Source organism: Emys orbicularis, chromosome 7 (assembly GCF_028017835.1).
Source record: "Emys orbicularis isolate rEmyOrb1 chromosome 7, rEmyOrb1.hap1, whole genome shotgun sequence".
NCBI classification, from domain to species: domain Eukaryota; kingdom Metazoa; phylum Chordata; order Testudines; family Emydidae; genus Emys; species Emys orbicularis.
The window spans coordinates 23,373,870-23,396,688 of record NC_088689.1 but is presented as its reverse complement, the minus strand read 5'-3'; the positions used below and the strand labels follow the sequence as shown (position 1 = coordinate 23,396,688).

Here is a 22,819-nt window from a genome sequence, read left to right as displayed (position 1 = left end):
ACCGCTTAACACATTTCAATTCGAGACGGCATGAAAATGTAGCAGACAAATAGGACAAAGGATAGTACACATCAAGCACCAAAGTCAGAGACTGCCTCGGACCTTGCATCTTGCTGCTTCATGCAGAGGGGTTTCCGTCTTGCGTCTGTATCACTCGAATAAAAATCCTCTCCTGTGACCTCAGCGTCTCTATTTAATATAATACTACAGAGAGCTCCAATAATAAAGGGGGAACTCGGATTGTGGTTAGCCTGGATTTGCAGGGGGTGGAGAACCATGACAAAATAGGACGTCTTTGCATTCTGCAAAGCAAGAAACAAATTCTCAGCTTGTGTCAATGTCTCCCAAGAGGTCTGTCCCAGTAGAACTGCGGCTCCTCTCTCTGCCAGGGGAGCCGGAATAGGCAGTGAAGCAGTTTAATTCGACCTTGTATGTCTAAACAGCTTAAATTCTGTGTAAGCATAACCGAGAGAAATTTAACTCATTAGGCTCTGGGATCTGGAAGTTTGAAAAAGATCCATTTTTTAAATCTCCACGATTATATTATTTTACACCTGAACACTGGAAGGCAGCAACAAAACAGACAACAGTAAAGGATCACATCAGTACTGGAGATTTATTTCCTTCCTTTAAGTGTTTCATTGTGGTTACCTTTCATATTTACTATCAGTGTCAGGGATGCTGTACCTATGAAGGTTAAAACCTAGATGCTGGATGAAAAACTAACCAGTAAATTACATGCCGTAACCATTCCAATTTGTATTGTACACATTTAAAATTAATGTAACATTAATTTCAAACCACAAAAATATGTCTGTAAAATTCTCAGCATGGAGAATCATAAGCCTTATTCTTACTCTTGGTGTTATACAGACTGTATTCCACCAATCTGCTAATGTTTCACTTTCTTCACTACAACAATATTATTCTCTGGCCAGATTGGCAATTAGAGTTTGAAAAGTTGTTGTTTATTTTAGTATATCTTTTAAAAATATATGCAAGCAGGTCGAATAATGGAAACTGTCATCTGAATTTTAACTATATATTACTAATTTAGCATCTAGAGGTTTACACCCTATATGGATGACATTTTTAGTCATGCTGGTTCTATTAAAAGCAGATTGTGAACATTTCTAATGCAACTACTCACACTGAACAGCTTCTTAAATATAATTACCAGATACAGTTTTAATGCGCTTCTGCATTTAAAGGATATTAAATCATCTAATGAAGACTCAGGGCTGCTGAAAGCTTACAGTACAGAAAATATTTTTATTTTAGTAATGACATCATTATGTCCTTAATAGGGAAAAAAAACTGTTATCACTGCTTTTTAATTTTAACATGATTAACAAAATAATTCTAACTTTTAATAAAACAGGACCCACTCCGCATCTCCACCCCCCACAACATATAGAAGAGTAGCCAGGTGGCAACAAGCCATCTGATAAAGAAAGTATTAGTTACTAATCTATGGGAACAACATTTAAACTGTTCAGCAATTGACATTCAATGCACAGGTCTGCTCATTAAGCAAGTACTTCACAGGATCATCTTTGTGGTTTGCAATTTAACTATTTCACTGACTGTGGCACCTTTCATAACAGAATAATATAATATTTAACAAATTTGGAGAAAATGAGATTAATTCTCACTGAAATGATTATGTACAATGAAAACATGGCCAACAGAACCACGAGCCTCTGCACAAGTGATGAATCACAAAGCATGTGTACTCCTCTTAACACGCACCACAGTGGACAGAATTCTATTGGTCACCAAAACACACTGTCACGTCACTTGGAAATCCAAACTCAGCAACAGACTTTATGCATTTTATGTTGAGACACCAATAATTTTTTGTATAAAAGGTATTATTCTTAGAATAAGATAAGAGCAAAGTTACACAATAGTAACATAAAGCTCTGATAGTGCCACTGTAGTGACCACTAAGATAATGAAAGTCAATGAAATCGATTAGCTTGCCAAAAATCTATGCTAGAACTTAAGCAGAGCCCTGCAAAGCAATTGAGCTGTGAAATCTCAAGGCAATTCCTTGATAGGGACCAGTTAGCTTGGGTAATCATACAAATTTTACAGACCTGAGGCAAATCACAGTAAATCTAAAAAAATGTAGAATGTAAAGACTCCCCAGACAAAACTTGCTTAATTATTTGTTAAGACTGCGTTATTTATTTCATGCCTTCTGATAACCACACTTTAGTTAACCAGCTGAAATCCCATTGAGACACTAAACAAAAACATGGATGCAGCAAACCTGTTTTATAGCACATAAGTCCTTTAACATTTTATTGCATCCACCTTTCAAATTTAGTACTGTTATTTCTTTTATAGATTGAGATCACAGGCATATTTTAGAGTGAAATCCTGAAGTGGTGAATTCAATGGGAGTTGAAGATATTAATCTCTCAGGAAGTGGTCCTTCAGTTTTTTTGTAATTGGATAAATACAGGGCAACATACAAAGCTAGAACTAATCTGATATTCAAATACAAATATTTTTGTGAAGTCTTGAGATTCATTATTAATTCAGAATATGATCAGATGCATTTTTATTATAGTGGAACATCTCTACGTTGAAGTCAATTTACTGCACATTTTACTACACTCAGAAAGAGAACAGAATCTCTACTGATCCCTTAATGCTTTCAAAAACAGTATTACTACTTTATGCATATGCACAGCACAAAGTCATGGGGATCACTGGCTTAAAATCAGCTACTTTTCAGTTATGTATATGAGCACAAATCTCACAGGCAAAGATAACTGGTTGCAAAAAACATTACAAAGACCTAAAAGCTCATTTTGATGTCCTTCCTTGTGCATACTTTTCTCCTTGAGCTGCGGAGAGATATTGGGCCTGATTTTGCTCTCATACCAATTTTAAAACTAGGCCCACAGACTTCAATGCAATTAGTCCATTTTTACACCCAGTGTAAGTTAAAGGGGAGTCAGGATCATTTAATCAGTCAGAGATGGACAGAACCAAAACCCCAGGTCTGAATATTCCCACGTTTGGGGAAATTTAGATCCCAGATCTGTGGCTTAGGTCCCTTTCTAGTTCTAATATAGACTTTGTTATGATTGTTAAGAGTCCGCAGAGGAAGTGGGAGAGGAGTGTGCATTCTCACTGGGAAATGCTAAACTATTAAATACAACACCAATTCCTAACTTTAAGCCATAGTATATGCCAATTCCAATGGCATCCTACATCAGCTGGTTTCCAAACCCACCCCAAATGAGACCAAAAACTGTATGAAATGTCTCATCAATGCTGTGAATATATGTGCACGTGCACTGTACTATTTAAGGACCTGATCCTGCAAATCCTTATTAACATGAGTAATCCTGTTGAAGTTACCGAAACTCAGTAAAGGATCACAGAACCAGACCCTAATGTGCTCTCTGGAATAATATGGTCATTAATTTTGAATGTATTTACTTGCTTGGCTAAATGCAGATATATTTTTATAGGCAAGTTTCTATGGAAAAAAATGTTAGACTCTTTAATCATTTAGTCCTAAATTTAAATGCATTAGACCAAGGATGTATTTGGTAAAATAAATAGCCTATGAGATGGCTAAGAAATAAACCTCAACCAAAAATATGCACCCATCTTTTTGTACTTCATGTCCAGGAGAGCTGCCATTCCAGTCAGACATCAGAAAACATTCTAAGTAAGGGCTGTGATACGCCCAGACAAATAATTCCTTAGATTTTCTGCACAAAACATTACCAAATCAGTTTACCATTTCTTACCTCTCTCCCTAAAATGAGCCTTCATTAAGCAATGTAAAGATCTGCACTTACACAACGGAGCCAACAAAATCTCTAGGCAACTTTCCCACCTGATAAGAAAAAGTCCACACAACCTGTGTAGTGTCAAGATAAAACCCCTTCCTGGAGTTTGACATTATATACAAATTAACGTAAAGACCAGCCCAAACCTTCTCCACAAGCTTGGCTCTCCCTAAGGTTTCTACTTTAGATCAGCCTGACCCTTAAGTCTTTTCTGTGTCAGACCCATGATTCCTCTTCTCAGGGGAGCACTTGCTCTGAGGTATACTTCCTCCCTTTTTAATGGCCTTCCATCTGGATAGCCTTTTATTTAGGTTTGATTTTGCTGGTAGGTGTTATGGGGTGGAGACAACTTCATTCCATCAATTCCTTCTGCCACAGTCCACCCCATCACAAGATGGCTTTTCTGTCTCTAATTGTCTGTGTTTTTAAACTTTTTCTTTATCCGGTTTATCTTTCATTTTATCCATTATTATTATTTATTAGTTGTACTGTGGTAGCACCTAGAGGACCCCACTCCTACCTCGATTTTTACATCAGTGTCCACATCTGTAAAATGGGGATGGTGATATGTACCTCCCTTTGTAAAGCTTTTCAAGATCTACTGATGAAAAGAGCTAGGTGTTATTGTTGTTGTTTGGAAGGAAAAGAGGAAGGGGGAGGAGGAGGCTGATTTTGACTTTTTTCCTTCTGCAGGATCAGCGTAAATATCGGTCATCAAGCTACAAAACCAGATCCTAAAAACTGATTTTAAAAAGATAGCCTAAGTGAGATCCACTTTCATGATCTGAAAGATGGGGGGGGGGGGGGGGAATGTCAAAAAAATAAAGGATGTGAACTATCCAAATTTCATGGTTATTCTTTCACCTCTCCATCCTCCCACATTTATGACAATTAAGTGTACCAATTTGTAGAACTCTTACAGAAAGACATGCATCATTGAACAAGCAGTTGACATCATGCATAGAATACTGCTTGTATTATATGTTCTCCTCCTCTTCTTTTCATTTTCTTCAGGAAGACAACAGAGCTTATAAATCACTAATGAAAAAAGTATGACCAAAGATTCGAAACAGACATTGCTAAGATATATGACAGTTAAAGCCTTAAGCAAGCACATAGAAAATAAAATGCGACTTTTGCAATGTGTGTATATAAAAATTAATGTTCAAAGATGTAACACCACATTATTTTGGTGTCTCAAAACTTCAAAGTGTGTCTCAAGCATCTTTCAGTCTGATGACAAATTGATCATTAAGAACAAACTTTTTCATTTCTGAAAAAAGAAAAAATATTACAGAGGTAATGACATCTGCACAAGTTTCACTCAACAAGCAGGCACTTCTGATGTTAAAATTCTTTGACAGCAAGCTTCAAAATCAAAACAACTAATCAGTAGTTCAATCATGTGAGACATCTGCCTTGAAACAAATCCTAATTGTATATTTTAAAGAAGTAAAACCTTTTGCTGTTAAAAAAAAAAAAAAGTTATACTGTTCCTAACCAAATATAGAGAAACAGGCCCTTAATGAAAACTCTAGAATTTCAGATCCAAATCTTGTGATTGACACCTAACTAAAATAAGTTGCACCAAAACGCCGGATTCTCAGCTAACCCCAACTTTGGATCAATATCAGTCTGGATCTAAACGTTGCCATTCAGCACTCTCTCTCAAAAATCCCCATTATCACCTAGACCAGATAAGTATTTAAATAGAAAAGCATACCATAGAAATAATTCTGCGAACTGTATGACTTAATACATCTTTTATCTCTAACTTCTCCAAGATAGATAATTGCACAAGCAAACCAGACACTCCACATTAGAACGATCAGATATTAATATGGCTAAATATAGATCTCTCTCTATTTACCCATTAAATAGAAATACACTTATTTTACTTAATTCCATGAAAATCACACAAGATAGCTCTTAATACCACTAGGCCCCATCTGCACTGAGAACCATGTTAACATAACAGTGGAAGCAGAACTCCCATTGAATCGCTTTCTAACATGGTTCGGTTAGGCAGCATGGGAAGGGCCAAATAATGTTAAGAAAAAAACTATTTGGGATTAGGTTCTTAGCTAACTGAGCACTTAAAAAAAAAAACCCCAGCTTTTATCATGGTTTGGCTCATTCTATAATGGCTGGATTATTAATATTTATATTAGTCACCCCCAGGAGCCTCAATCAGGACAGAAGCACTGTTATGTTAGCCATAATACAAACACATTGGCCCAGATTTTAGAGGTATTTAGACATTGCTCCGCTCTTTTGAAAATGGGACTTTGCCATTTAAGTCACTTAGGCCTTGCAAAACTAAGTGAAGCAGTGCCTAAATATCTTTTAAAATTTGGGCATGAGCTCTACCCAAATAACTAAAAAAATCTAAGGAGACAAATTACAGGAAAGATGTGGGTTGTATGGGGGAAAGGTATGAGAAAGAAGGCAGTCAAATAAATACAATATCTACATTTGCAATTTTTGTTTCTGTAAATAAAGTGCCAACTAACCCATTGGTCATTTTCTTCCTGACATCCCACCACACGCGAGTGAAGAGATTATGTGCAGAAGAGGGTAGTGATCTTATGAATCAGTTCAAGAAATTTTCTGTGCATAAAGGCCAGCGTCAAAGGAAGTACAAAGATGTTTCTGTGAGAAGCTGACAAATGGACAGACAAGACTGGAACCATTGACATCAAAATGCATAAGACAGTAGATCAGCAGGAACTATGCGTGAATTCAATATGATTAACACACACTGCTCCATTCTGAGTGTAGACTAGGGCTAAGTTCCCTGCATTTTAAGTGAAACCTGTAAACTTTACATAGCTTTTTATAACTACACAACTAGTGACAAAAAGGTGTTCAAGACTTCAGTCACATTCCTAGATTCGTATCTACCAGTGCTGTTTAAACACAAAAAGCCATATTAAAAATGACAGAAACTGTCTAACGAATGTCTGTCCTTGATACCTAGGGCTTTATTCAGGCCATTCCTATTAATGCATATGGGAGTTCTCAGCTAAAATCCTACACAGTTACATAAGCAGAGCACAATTCAAGCCAACAAAAGGAGGAAATTCAGAGTTCTAAGACCTTTAATTAATTTGAATACATTTTTTGTTATCCAAATCACATATACCCCATCTTAACATAGCCACTAGCTCATTCATTTCAACATCCTATTTGACGTTGTCTTTCATGTTCATAAAACCTGCAAGCAATTCCTACTCTGTCTACTCACCTCTGCACTTTATCTGCCAGTTTAACTCTAGCCTCTTCTTTTACTCTCCACACAATCCTTCCCAATGTTGTTTCGAGAACCTTCTCCCCTGCAAATCATGTCAGCTGGAACAAATCTTCCTGTATCTCCCTGTATGCCCCATTAACTGCCCATCTTAATTCAAATTTGATATGACAATATCGGATTCCTCTTGTCTATACCTGTGAGTCGTGCTCTCCCTTTGCTATTATTTACCTAAAAAGCATCTCGAGAAACAGCTTTTATCAAAGATGCTTCACAACAAAGATGTCCCGTAACATTTTACTGTATTGTAATACACTTTGGTACAACAGCTAAAAAGTATTTTCTCTACCGATTTTGTTCTTTTCCATTTAGGTAACATTGATTTTTGTACTGTCTCTCCAGTGTGTTGCAGAAGCCAGTTTTGCTTACTTCTCTTTTTCTTGCAGTAGCATCACTAAGCAAGAATATGCACAGGACTTACAATACTTTTTGTTAGTTAACAGCTACTGCAGAGCCAGCACAGGAAGCAATTGAGGACAAAAACTGCTTACATACAAGTTTTTTTTTTTGTTTTTTTTTAAGTGAATATTGCTTTCCTTTTATTTTTTGGTGACTGGTAAAGTTTGGAATGCAGACAGAGATATCTACAATCCTGAAGTCATTCATCAAATAATATTCTATTTAAGATATGTTAGATTTGAGGCCTAAATTACCTGCCTGCATTCTTTAGCACTACATCTATGCATGCTTATCTCATCACCTTGTGTCTATTATTACAAATGGCTTTTGACCAGCATCATATCGTACAATACGTAGTGATAATCATTATCCAAACAGAATGAGGTGATGCTATTTGGATGCCTTAACTCTGATACTGACCTCAGGACAGTCACCAATGCCTTTGTAACCTCCTAGCTGCAGTGGGCTCTAATGAAGGCTACCCTTGAAGAACAGTTCAAAGCTTCAGTAAAAAGAGATGATCTGCTTATTTAGTGGAAAAGTTTGGCCTTAGTGCATTACACATGTGCTCAGTGTATTGCAGGGGCTTCCCATCAACTCCAAGGTGAAATTCAAGGTTTTGGTTTTTGTCTATGTGGGGGTTTGGATCTGGTTATCTTACTGACTGTCTACCTACAACAGCTAAGATCAAACATCAGATGAGCCATTCTTGCTGACAGACTCAAGACGTACACCCTCAATACAAGGTCCCCATCTTGCTCTTTCTAGGGGTTTGTCAGAACTGGAGTCCACTGGCCTTCAGCACCTGGTGCGGACTCTTCTTTACCAATAAGCTTTTGCTGTGTCTAAACAAAAGAATTGTCTTGTGGTAGTTGTTTGATGTTTTCATGATGCATACTGATATTGAGGGTTAGTATTGCTGCCTACTGTGAACAATTTTAAATTCATATTAAATAACAATATAACTTACAGGAGAGGAACTGATATAACAACATTTACAATTTACTATTTGAATTTTTTTTAACAAGTAGTCAAATTTGAGGTTCTTTTGACCCATCAAACGTAAATGGAGCCATTTGAGTTTCTAATGCCAACAACATGTTAATCAGAATGGTTATAATATGAGTATTAGATATAACCTGGACAGACTGAATAGCTACACAGATTACATTGCAGAAAATACTGGTAAAATTTTACTGATAATTTCCATGTTATCAATAAGGTGCAATGCACAGTAGAAAAATAAGCAAAACTTTTATTATTTTTTCCACCAGTATCCTAAATCCCAGCAATGTTTGACAGAATAACAACTCCATGATTAATATAAATTGACATGGAACTTCCTTTGACATTGTATTTGTTCCAATGTCAAGTAAATAGTTATTAATTTGGACCTCCGGGGTCTATTCACCTCTTGATGCAAATGCCTAACTCCTACTATTAACATTGGTTACACTACCAGAAAGGGAAAATAAACCCATACTATACAGAATTTGATCAAGATAAAGAGGATTATATTTAATCTTGTGCATATAATGCAGTATATAGGATGTAATAAAGAAGAAATATAATTAGACTGTGGCAGTGTGCATAATATCTCTTTTTCAGTCTTACAGAAGAGAAGTTTAACAAAGTGTTTATCCAGCGGAATATTTTAAGGAATAGTTGCAAACTTTTATTTTTCAATATACTGCTGTTTTTGCTCCAGCACTGCTCTATCAAAGTATGCAAATATCATGATTTTTTTTGTGCAGTCACACCCAGAGCTAATCTTAACTATCTAAAAAGGCATAGTTTAATAAAAACAAGAGAAACTCTTACAGTAAAAACACATGTTCTTTTTTGTATGTGATGCAATTATTGTAAATGCTTTGCTACTCTACCTATAAGAAGAGAAGGCAATCAGAAGCTACAGCCTCTTATGTTATTCAGGAAGAAACCTTCACATTTTTAAGGCAACGAAGAAGCAGTCACATGAGTTTTCATAGGTTATCATAGTAACTATGGTACTGAAACTCTGAACACATCAAATTTAGGGATTTTACTAGTGCTGAACCTACAGTAGTTTAGAACATATTAAAAACAATACACGCCGCAGCTATTCTCTACAGTAGGACAATATCAATTTAAAAACAAAGTATCACCCAAGGCTCACAGTGGCAATGCTCTGATTTCTTGCAGTAATAACATGTATCAAGAGAGGAGAGGTACATGGCTAGAGCAGTTTGCACTTACATCGGTGAAAAGAGGGATCCATGAAAGAATAATAATAAGGAATAACTTTGATAAAAGATGAATAAGGAAGCCCAACATACAAAGTAGGAGTCTAAAATCAAATGCACAAGGTCTCCAAAACAGATTTCTTAAAAAGTTTATTTTGGCAGTTACTGTCATTGTTAGCTCCATTATTCTAGGTGAGAACTATAATAAAAAGTTAAGAGAGTGGTGCACACAACTGACACTTGTGTTGTCAGAGTTGTGATGTACACAACTCTGTATAACATCAGCTGTGCTTTTTTGCTTTTTAACCACAAAAACTAAACATCTACAAGCATTTGATTATGAGTGGAAATCAACCTACAGTACTGTGCCTGCATTTTAAAACTCAATGAAAAATGCATATTACACAGGAAAAGGTTTCTGCAAATAATTGGCAAAGATCATTAGTATCAGCAAGGAAAATTTTCCAGAACAGTTTTTCTTGCATACCAATAATCCTCAGTCCCATATTCAGGATATGAGTCTCCTGATTTTTAAAGTTTTTCTGATAGTAATACAGAGAGTTTACTAACAATTAAGTACCTTTATCAGGACTGAAAAAAATTCTAAATTTTTTTACTGAAATTCAAGGCACTTTTGATAAGTGTAGTAACCATGTGGTATTTAGAATGAAGAGAGATTTTGGCTGCCATGTTGGATTCGTTCATAGAAAGTAAATCCATGTGGTTTCTTTAGAAGTTTTGTTTCAACTGCAAAAGCCTATTGTGCACTACATATTCTTACAAGAAAAACAATGGAGGAGGAGGCAGGACACATGGATATTCATACATTTTGAAGTAAAACATGCTTTTCTCATTAAACCATGTGATATTTAAATGTATCAAACGCCACACAGGAGATTTCTTGCTAAAGGTGTACCTATGGTATATTAGTCTAAAGCAGGGGTCGGCAACCTTTCAGAAGTGGTGTGCCGAGTCTTCATTTATTTACTCTAATTTAAGGTTTCGCGTGCCAGTAATACATTTTGACATTTTTAGAAGGTCTCTTTCTATAAGTCTATAATATATAACTAAATTATTGTTGTATGTAAAGTAAATAAGGTTTTTCAAATGTTTAAGAAACTTCATTTAAAATTAAATTAAAATGCAGAGCCGCCCGGACTGGTGGCCACGACCCGGGCAGTATGAGTGTCACTGAAAATCAGCTTGCGTGCTGAAGGCGGCATGCGTGCCATAGGTTGCCTACCCCTGGTCTAAAGGCATCACGTACCCTGACTCCGTCTTCACTTTCTTGTGGTGAAAGCAAATCTTGTGCACATTGGTGAATTTCATCCTAGGCTATCAAATATAATCAGAATCCCCTGGTATGTGCATATAACCTTCGAGTTGTTGTTCATGTAGTCTTTCAATTTTGTGTGAAACTATACCATTTGTGAATTTACATCTTAAGCGGTTATGGAAATACAAGATGAAGTTAAAATATCTTTTATTAAACATACTTTTTGTAAGTTTTACTTTACATATATGTTTCTACAGATCCAAGAATATAAATCAATTTAAATTACAGTTTGGTGTCACTTTCAGACTACAAGACTGTTTTTTCTCTTCACTAACAAATCAATAGTTTATAAAACTGCAGTAATGTAATTTATGTTGTAACATAGGTAGGTGACTTCATTGAGCTTTGGCCTTGAAAAGACTTGTACACGTTTAACTTTACATATGGACTGTAATGGGACTCATCAGCATGCATATATTTTTGCAGGACTGGGGCTCGAATCATATCAGATAGGACCCTTTGCTGGATTTGTAAATGCTAGTACTGAAAACTGGATGGTGAGAAATCTGGATTGTTAGCAGGGGGTGAAGAATAGTAGGGGGGAGAGAAGTATGCAGTTTGATAAAATATGCTACAGAACACCTGAAACAATGTAAAAGTTAACAGCTACTGTGACTTTCCATAAAGATTCTCAGTACTTTTAACATCACATTTTGATACAGTTTGATAGACTACTTCCATATTCAGACAGAAAGTGAAGTCCCTTTTAGTCATAATCAACCTTAAACAAACAACAAAAACAAAGAAATCAAGGATTAGGGTTTAGCATCTAGAAAAATAAGCTCTGTGATCCCTTTAATATTTAACTTGGCAAATCATGTCATTCAATCAGTTAATCTCTTTAAATGTAGTTACAGCACAAGAAGCTATAATGCAGTATCTAATATGGACGTCTGCAAACTGAACTTCTGCAGTATTTATGCATATTGCTGAACTCCATCTCAGTAGTTTTTTTAAGTTTCTGGAAGAGGGATCAGTTCATTCCATGTGGTACAGTCACTCATCGTATATAACTGAATGTTTGTCACCTTTTGTCTTGTATCTCAAAAAACTCTACAGAGTTAAGTAATGTCAGCAGAATTACAGAGAAATAACATAGGCAAGGGAGTTAAGTTATATTTAGGGCCCTACCAAATTCATGGACCATTTTGGTCAATTTCATGGTCAGAGGATTTTTAAAATCGTAAATTTCATGATTTCAGATATTTAAATCTGAAATTTCACGGTGTTGTAATTCTAGGGGTCCTGACCCAAAAAGGAGTTGTCGGGAGGATCGCAAGGTTATTGTAGTGGGGTTGCGATATTGCTGCCCTTACTTCTGCGATGCTGCTGTCGGCAGCGCTGCCTTCAGAGCTGGGCGGCCCGAGAGCAGTGGCTGCTGGCCAGGAACCCAATTCTGAAGGTAGAGCCACCAGCAGCAGCGCAGAAGTAAGGATGGCATAGTATGGTATTGCCCCCCTTACTTATGTGCTGCTGCTTGCAGAGCAGGGCCGTCGGTCAGCAGCCACCATGCTCTGGCCACCCACCTCTCAAGGCAGCAGCGCAGAAGTAAGTGTGACATGGTATGGTATTGGAGTACTTGTGGCACCTTAGAGACTAACAAATTTATTTGAGCATAAGCTTTCGTGGGCTACAGCCCACTTCATCGGATGCATGTAGTGGAAAATACAGTAGGAAGATATATATATATATATATATACATACACACAGAGAACATGAAACAATGGGTGTTACCATACACACTATAAGGAGAGTGATCAGTTAAGGTGAGCTATTATCAGCAGGAGAGAAAAAGAACTGTTTGTAGTGGTAATGAAAATGGCCCATTTCCAGCAATTGACAAGGAGATGTGAGGAACTGTGTGTGTGGGGGGGAAGATAAGCATGGGGAAATAGTTTTACTTTGTGTAATGGCCCATCCACTCCCAATCTTTATTCAAGCCTAATTTAATGGTGTCCAATTTGCAAATTAATTCCAATTCAACAGTCTGTCATTGGAGGACGATCCATCACTCTCACAGATCTTGGGAGACAGGCCAGTCCTTGCTTACAGACAGCCCCCAAACCTGAAGCAAATACTCACTAGCAACCACACACCACACAACAAAAACACTAACCCAGGAACCTATCCTTGCAACAAAGCCCGTTGCCAACTCTGTCCACATATCTATTCAGGGGATACCATCATAGGACCTAATCACATCAGCCACACTATCAGAAGCTCGTTCACCTGCACATCTATCAATGTGATATATGCCATCATGTGCCAGCAATGCTCCTCTGCCATGTACATTGGCCAAACCGGACAGTCTCTTTGTAAAAGAATAAATGGACACAAATCAGACGTCAAGAATTATAACATTCAAAAACCAGTTGGAGAACACTTCAATATCCCTGGTCACTCAATTACAGACCTAAAAGTCGCACTATTACAACAAAAAAACTTCAAAAACAGTCTCCAACAAGAGACTCCTGAATTGGAATTAATTTGCAAATTGGACACCATTAAATTAGGCTTGAATAAAGACTGGGAGTGGATGGGTCATCACACAAAGTAAAACTATTTCCCCATGCTTATTCCCCCGCCCCCCTTACAGTTCCTCACATCTCCTTGTCAATTGCTGGAAATGGGCCATTTTCATTACCACTACAGTTCTTTTTCTCTCCTGCTGATAATAGCTCACCTTAACTGATCACTCTCCTTATAGTATGTATGGTAACACCCATTGTTTCATGTTCTCTGTGTGTATATACATATCTTCCTACTGTATTTTCCACTACATGCATCCGATGAAGTGGGCTGTAGCCCACGAAAGCTTATGCTCAAATAAATTTGTTAGTCTCTAAGGTGCCACAAGTACTCCTGTTCTTTTTGCGGATACAGACTAACATGGCTGCTACTCTGAAACATGGTATGGTATTGCCACCCTTACTTCTGCATTGCTGCTGGCGGGGCGCCACCTTCAGAGCTTGGTGCCCAGCCAACAGTCGCCGCTCTGCGGCCGCCCAGCTCTGAAGGCAGCACAGAAGTAAGGGTGGCAATACTGCAATCCTCCTAAAATAAACGTGCAACCCCCCACAGTCCCCTTTTGGGTCAGGATACCCAGTTTGAGAAACAGTGGCCTCCCCCATGAAATCTGTATAGTATAGAGTAAAAGCCCACAAAAGACCAGATTTCACAGTCTATGACACTTTTTTCATGGCCATGAATTTGATAGGGCCCTAGTTATATTACAGTTTCCCATATTCAATTGGCCTGTCCAGGGGCACAGATTTAGGGGCACAATCTGGCAAGGGACCTGCTCCTGCTCCCACTGAAATCAATGTGAGTTTTGGCATTGACTTCTGTGGGAGCAGAACAGGCCTGTGGGCCTCCCTCTCATAATAAGGAAAGTCTTCTGCAAAACAGTGCATTCAGGTTTTCAAGTACAGATGAACGGTTTACCCCCAACTTTCCATTAGGTTTTAGTCTGGATAGACGTGCCTGGCTAAGTAGAGCATATGTTTCCATTCCCTTGGTGAAAACAGTACACATACGGAAAAAAGTACATTTTAAATCCTTAATCATTTTACTGTGCATCAACTGTTTTGTTGAGCAGTCTGTCAGCAGATATGCATGTGCAATTCTCACTGAACACAAAAGAAGTTAAATAAGGCAAAGAATTTACAGTTACCCTTTTTGGTTGCAATCACCCCTAATCACAGATATCTAGAAAATTATTAGTTCAAGCTACTACTGGAAATAAAAGTCTCTCTAGCTGAATTACTCAGGCTAATGCAATTGGGAAAGGGAGATAGCCATTTTTGAAGTATCAATTTACTGGCTATTAAAGCCACACTTAAAATTAACTGCATCACAGAATATACTACATCATTTATCTTATCTCCATTCTGTAGAATATTATCAGATTCCTTGGTACATCTGTATTAAGGACAATATTAATTCTGTCGATTACATCATTCCAAAATAACCTAATGTTCTGGCGTTCCTAAAGCATATGGGACAAAGCAGTGGCTCAATTAATCTGGAAATTGAGCCAGGATTTTCAGTCCGGAGGTGTACTAACAAAACCTCACGCCAATTCTTTTAAATCTATCAGTTGCTAGCAGATTCTAAAGCTAAATAGCAAAGTCACTGAAAAACTCAGCATTCATATACTTAAGTTACTAGTAACTATTCTAATAACTTTTCAATATGAGACTTTCAGGGCTGAACGCTGAACACTGAGTTTTGTTTTTTGTTTTTATTTTTTGAAATTGTTTTTATCCTGGGTGCCTGTGCCCCAAAACATGGCCTTCTTTAAGGCATAATCATTCAGTGTTTGACAACTAAGTAAATGCAGCATATTCCATAGCTGATTAAATTTCATAGTTTAGTTTTTATCCAGTGGTGTAGCAGGTTACAGAAGTGAAAGCCCACAGACAAAGGATTTATTTCATAAGTGTCTTCACTTAAATTTCCTGTTAGGGTCACTGGTTTAACAGATTGCCAAGGAAAACTGGTTTCCCATAGTTTTGGGCATCTCAAGTAACTGGCTACCTGACAGGTTTCAAAAAGTAATCATAAATGGGAAATCATCATCAAGCAAGTGTGTTTCTAGTGGAGTCCCACAGGGATAAATTCTTGGCTTATACTATTTAACATTTTTAATCCATGACTGAAAGAAAACAAAATCATTACTGATAAAGTTTGCAGATGACACAATGACTGGAGGAATGGTAAATAATAAGAGGACAGGTCACTGATACAGAGCAATGTGGATCACTTGGTAAGCTGGATGCAAACAAACAATATACATTTCAATACAGCCAGATAAAAAGTCATATCTACGAATAAAGCATCACTGGGAAGCAGTGACTCTGAGAAGCACGTGGGGGTCATGGTAGATAACCAGTTGAACATGAGCTTCCAGTGAGACATTTGGGACCAGAAGTGCTAATGTAGTATTTGAATGTATAAACAGGAAGCTCAAGTAGGACTAGGGAGGATAGTATCTTTCTATTTGGCGAATATTGTGTCCAGTTTCGGGTTTCCCAATTCAAAAAAGGATGCTGATAAATTGGTGATAGTCAGAGAGGAGCCACTAGAATGATTAAAAGGATTGGAAAACATGCCTTATAGCAATAGACTCAAGGATCTCAATCTATTTGTCTTAACTAGAGAAAGTTAAGGCGTGACTTGATAACAGTGTATAAGTGTCTAGGTAAAAAATTTGATAATGGGCTCTTCAATCTAGAAGGCAAAGGGGATGACAAGATCCAACGGTTGGAAGTTGAAGCTAGACAAATTCAAACTGGATATATGGCGTACATTTTAAAAAGTGAAGGTAAAACTATTCCGTTATGCTGGATTTTCCATCACTGGCAATTTTAAAATCAAGATTGGTTGTTTTTCTAAAAAGATACGCTCTAGTTCAAATAGGAATTAACTCAGGGAAGTTCTATGGCCTGTGTTATACAGGTGGTCAGAGTGGATGATTATAATTGTTCCCCTTAGTTTTATAATCTACAAATAAGCAATAGGAGGATAAAAATGTAATTGATTATACTAGCCTACATTTTTGACCTACTTCAATGAAGTCTATTTCAGGTTTGTCTGTTCTCTCCAAGTTGGCTGGTCTCCATATTGTATTTTACCAAGCTTTACATAACTTAACTACCAGCATTCTGAAAATCCATCTTTAACTCAAATTTTTATTTTTAGTAGCTATGAAACAGATGGCATTCAGTATACAGAATCCATGTAACAGAAATGGGCACCAATCCAATGAAACAGTTATAGATGAATATGAATTAAAATAAAACTGAAAATAGCAAGTACAGTATACTAACATTTTGTCCCATAACAAACATGGCTGACATTTTTGGATATTCTTTACTGCTAAAAGACTGACACTCATGCGTGGCTCATTAATAAACTATTTGCCCTACATGGTCCTCAGTAGAACGCACAAGGGGAAATGAATTGGAGTTTTTCCCATTGACTTCAGTGAGGTGAGATTTCACCCGAATCCCAGAGTTAGACTCAGACTTTAAGGCCAGAAGGGACCATCATGATCATCTAGTCTGACCTCCTGCATGTTGCAGGCCACAGAACCTCACCCACCCACTTCTGTAATAGACCCCTAACCGCTGGCTGAATTGTTGAAGTCCTCAAATTATGTTTTAAAGACTTCAACTTACAGAGAATCCACCATTTACACTGGTTTAAATCTGCAAATGACCCATGCCTCGTGCTGCAGAGGAAGGCAAAAGCCCAAGGTCTCTGCCAATCTGACCCCCGGAAAAATTCCTTCCTGACCCCAAATATGGTGATCAGTTAGATCCTGAGCATGGGTGCAAGACCCAGCACCCAGACACCTGGAAAAATATTCTCTGTAATAACTCAGAGCCCTAACTCTCCTAACTTACCCCTTTCCTAGGATTTGGCTTTATTGATCACTCACTGCATGAAACTCACCTATGTTTCTTCTCTAGGCTTGGCTGCCCCTAGTGTTTTCTTCCAGGACTTCCTCTACCCTAGCTCCCTGTTACCACTGCATAGAGGGCTACTGGTATCTTTTTATATTCAGGGTTGAGTTAAGAAGCTGCACCTTCCACAATGAATCAGCAGAAATTCAGCAGCTTTATGCCGCATACTAGCATCTTTTAAAGTGATGTGTCAACAGATGAGCCTCTTATTATTTTAATTGTATTACAAGGCCTCATTATTTTAATATTGAGCCTGAAAAACTAATACGTGGGCAGTAAAATCTTTTGTGATCATTTGAATTCTTTGATTCTGCTTCTCTGTCTCTCCCCCACACTGAGTTTGAACATTTTCCTTGCAGGCTCATGCAGAAAACATTTCCCTTTCTACAGTAACTCTACTTCACCCACAGCCACCTGGAGGTAATGGTAATAAATATAGATTAGACTAGACATAATATGCTTTGGCTTCTAGAAAGTCTTACTTCAGGTGTTTGCTAATGATTGATTAGATCTACAGAATGTAGGGACACAATTCATTACAATTAATGGCAGCTGTGCATGAGATTTTCAGAAGCAGCTAAGTGGTTAAGAAGCACAAGTTATTGAATTCAATGGGATTTGTGCTCCTAAACCACTTTGCTGTTTTTGAAAATTCCATCCTATTATCTAAATATCCTCAGTGGCTCTGAAAACGTCCACCTTAGAATGATATTAAAATCCAACGAATGTTCCAGTATTGCACCTAGCTCGTTGAACTGTTACGTTTTGCTGCTTCTAGGTGTTAGGCTTTATCCCCACAGGGAGAAAGAGAGAGATGATAGGATTTAGAGCACATCTAAACAACAAATGAAGGTGTGATCGTAGCCCAGGGAGGCAAACCTGCACTAGTTTTAATGTAGCTAACATGGGTAAGAACAGTAGTAAAGACACGGAGGCACAAATTTCAGCACAGGCTAGCTGCTCCAGTACAAGCCCACTGGGACCTCCTGGTCTGGATTCTGGTTCTAGCCCACTCTGAAGTCAATGCCGCCATGTCTTCACTGCTATTATTACAGAGGCTAGCTAGATTAAAGCTACTGCAGGCATCCCACTGGAGCTGCGATCATACCTTCATTTGCTGTGGAGATATCAGACCTTAGAGAGGAGAAAGAAGAATCAGTATTCTGCCCTGTTCATAGGCAGCTGACAAACATGGCTTCAAAGTGGTAAGGGGTGAAGAGTAGTGATCCAACAACTAACAGCAGCAAAAAAAAAGCAAAAAGCAAACAAAAAACAAACAAACAAGGGTTTAAAAAGGAATATGCCCTGAAAACAGAGGTTTCTGCATGTTCAATACGTTACCTGAATTCCAGCGGTTAACAGTTGAGAAAATACTAAATATTACAGATGACAAAAAGACAATTTCAAGTTAAGGCTGAAATTGTCAGTTAAGGCTCACATTTCCTTCTGCTGGTTTGGCACTGCAAGAGTATTAAATCAGTATTAAATGGTGTATTGCATAATACTTCTTTGCAAGTGTGATGGACCCATGTCTCCGAAGGAACTCATGAAGACATCATCCATTATAAGTGGAAATGTGTGTTGTGGGCATTAGGGTACAGTTAAGAGGTATGACATAACTTGGCATTCCTTGGTAGCAAGGGTTTGCATTGAAGGATATCATACTTAAACATTGTTTTTTTCTTTATGTAATCTAAATATAAGATACTACTATTCTTTGATTACTATACTAAGCTAATATAAAGTTTTAGCTGGATTCTTTTCTTTACATTTTATCCTAATTATATGTATTTATATTTGAAAGGCTTTCATAATGCTGAATTAGTACCATTGTAATCACGTAATGACAATATTTCTAGTGGTTTGAGAAGGTGGAAGGGAATAAGGACTCCTGGGTGATATTCCAGCCTGCCATAAGGACTCTTGGAGTCACTTCTCAACTTTATCATTGGCTTGCTTTGTGACCTTGGAGAAGTCACTACCTCTGTACCTCTGTTTCCCCATCTATACAATGGAAATAATAATATTTATCTTCCTAGGAGTGTAAGGAGGCTTTAATGATGTTTGTAAAGCATGTTGAGATTTACAGATAAAAGACACTATAAGTAGAAATCTTTCCATGGCAACAGACTGATATGCAGGATTATGACTTCATTGCAGGATCAAGCAAAAAAGATTGCGAGGGATAGAAATCTCATTCAAGTATAAATGCTTTAAAATGGCAGGGAATACAATGAAAAAGGATTAGCCATGTAAACAGCTTTTTATATAAAACACTATTTCCCCCATGTTTGCCCCAGAATGCAAGTCTTGCTGTAATACCTAGACACATTTTTTTTCTTTGTATGAAACCTAAAAAACATCAGTTCATTTATCATAACAGATTCTTACTGAATGTGGGGGGACGGATGGGAGGGACACGCCATCAATGAAAGACACTTTAACTGTTTGCTGGTGTAAATATACACAAATCCATTGACTTCAATTGACTCTGTTAATTTATGCCAACAGAGAATTTAGCCCAAATGTATTTTCTTACTTCAGCAATCATGTAAACTTTTCCATGCACATAAAACTGCTGTGAAGCAACATAATAAATTCAGGTGTTACTCTAATGTGGAATAATCAGCCAGCCACCTGTATCTTAGCTACACTTAATAGTTCAGCACAGGATGAAAACTGAATGCTCAAAACAGAGCTCCATATTTTACTATTTCTTTAAGACAGAATTTCTCTGTTTTAACTGTTGGATATTGTAAACAATAATAGGCTTACTGTACAAAAAAGTTACTAGAGAAAAGATTTTTTTTCAAAATGGTGATAACTGGTTTTCTGTCTTTAAGACTAAAAAAGTTCAGATGAATCCATTGACATAGAAGCAGTAACAAGAATGCCCTCCACCATAATCATTGTACTTGCTTGCAAAAAACTATCAATATGTTGTAAAAATCTGGATGTCTTCTCAAGCGGAGCAACATGTTCCAAATATTTAATCTGTCCATATGATCTAACATACAAACAAGACCTATTAAGCTCTATACCCACTGCACAATTACTAATCCTTTCAAATGTTCTGATCTTAGATAGGTGCATACACTTCTACCCTTGAACTACAAAAGCTGGATTTTATAGCCAGGGGATTTAAAGACAATTGTTCTTTAAATCTAATCAGAAATTAATTATGCAATGTTCAAAAAATTAGTAGAGCCAAAACTGAACTCAATTATAATAATGGGAGGACTATGCAGTATTCTTAGTACTTTAAAATTGTATGTCTCTTGCAAGAAAAAAGTGTCTTTCACAGAAACCCAGCGCTGTTCATTGACAATCACCCTGCCCATAAGTGTTTTCAACTTTTGGATTGTGTGAAGTGCTGATTATAATAAAACATTCAACAGAGAAATACATAATTCTCCCAAAAGCAGTAAGGTATAGAACAGGGGTAGGCAACCTATTGCACGCGTGCCGAAGGCGGCATGCGAGCTGATTTTCAGTGGCACTCGCACTGCTTGGGTCCTGGCCACCGGTCCGGGCGGCTCTGCATTTTAATTTAATTTTAAATGAAGCTTCTTAAACATTTTAAAAACCTTATTTACTTTACATACAACAATAGTTTAGTTATATAGTATAGACTTATAGAAAGAGACCTCCTAAAAACGTTAATGTATTACTGGCACGCGAAACCTTAAATTAGAGTGAATAAATGAAGACTCGGCACACCACTTCTGAAAGGTTGCCGAACAAAGGAAGTAAAACTTTTCAAGCTACCATGAGGATCTAGTTTTCCCCACAGAGTCTGTTTTTCACAAACATAAAAGGGGACTACTTAAAAATACAAGATATTTTCTAGAAGTTTATAATATTTGAATTAAGGAAACATTTCTGTTTTAATAAAAGACTTCTTAAACTGTTTTTAAATACAGGCATCATGGTGAGTAAGGAATCCAGCAAATGCTTACTCACAACCTCAGAAAGTGAAGTTGAGCCAGCAGCTTCACTTGCTTTGGAGATGAAATATGCATTGGATCCCAATCGACAGATTAAGAAAAGAAACAAAGCCCTTCAGGTGAGATTTAAAGATATCTGCGAGGCCCAGAATGAACAAAGGGACAAACAACTATCAACAGTACAGCATGCAGACAAAAGAGAAACAAAGCCCATCTCTTATAAAGCAGCTTATCGTAAATATATGACAGTGCCTGCACGAAGGTCAATACCTAATGTTACTAAGAGCACAGGAGTTCAGACCTCACCAGATCTTAAAAAGTGTTACCAGACATTCCCTTTGGACCGCAAAAAAGGGAATATTATTAAAAGCGTCTCAGCTGTTGACACCTTTAAGAGTCAAAACAATGGATTTTTAATAAATATTAAGGATGAAGATAGTAAAAACTCAGGGGAGGCTGCTCATTGTAGCAAGGTCAGTGACCTAAAGACAGCAGAGTTTATTTCCCATACTAATGAACGCATGAATGCAGTAGATCAGCCTTCTAGTGACAACTGTTCAGAGGCATGTAAAAGCACTGATTCGCACAGCTGTACTAAAGAACCTCCTTCTCTTCAAAACTCAGCAGACTCTACTTCAGAAGAGCCTGATTACCAGCTGCATGATAACGCAAAACATGATACAGTGCCTCTGGATAATGAGGAATCTAATCAATCAGCACATGGGAAAGTGTTTAAGACGGAAGTAGCTACAATTTATTTACCTGCATCCAGTTCACATGCCACACAGCCTGACCCGCAAAACTCTGCAGCAGAGACTGAATGGTCACTATGCCCAGCAACAGATGAGGAAAAAAAGAGAACTGTGCATCTTAATGGTCTGCAATCCCAGGCAGTAAATGCTCAGGCCTGCTCAACACAGGCACAGTGCCAATCAGCCGAATGTAATGAACAGACCCTTCAGATAAATGTTTCACCTATGGAAGAAAACCAGCCTTGTCAGACAGCAGTTGCTGTGAGTGAAGAATGCCAACAAATTGTGCCTCACACAGAAGTGGTAGACTTGAAAGCACAGCTTCAGATGATGGAGAATTTGATCAGCTCAAGCCAGGAAACCATAAAAGTGCTGTTGGGTGTCATTCAGGAGTTAGAAAAAGGAGAAGCTCATAGAGAAGGGTAAGTATAAACCAAACTGTTTTTAAAAGCTTTCTTAATATGTACTGTCATTTAAATTTGCTAATTTAATCTACACAAGAAGCATAAATCTTAAGTAAATTCCAGTACTGAACCAGTGTCATATTTTTCACATGTACTAA

General features: G+C 37.5%; 2 protein-coding genes across 3 annotated transcripts in view; one reads left to right on the top strand and one right to left on the bottom strand.

Annotated features, from left to right (window-relative positions):
- The window catches only part of DOCK1 (dedicator of cytokinesis 1), a 558,093-nt gene that overhangs the window by 290,820 nt on the left and 244,454 nt on the right, over positions 1 to 22,819 (bottom strand). The window lies entirely within an intron of this gene.
- Positions 21,487 to 22,819, top strand: part of INSYN2A (inhibitory synaptic factor 2A) — a 59,177-nt gene continuing 57,844 nt past the window's right edge. The window contains exon 1 of the mRNA XM_065407137.1: positions 21,487 to 22,679. Coding sequence (XP_065263209.1) covers positions 21,487 to 22,679 — 1,193 coding nt within the window. The remainder of the gene's footprint in view (positions 22,680 to 22,819) is intronic.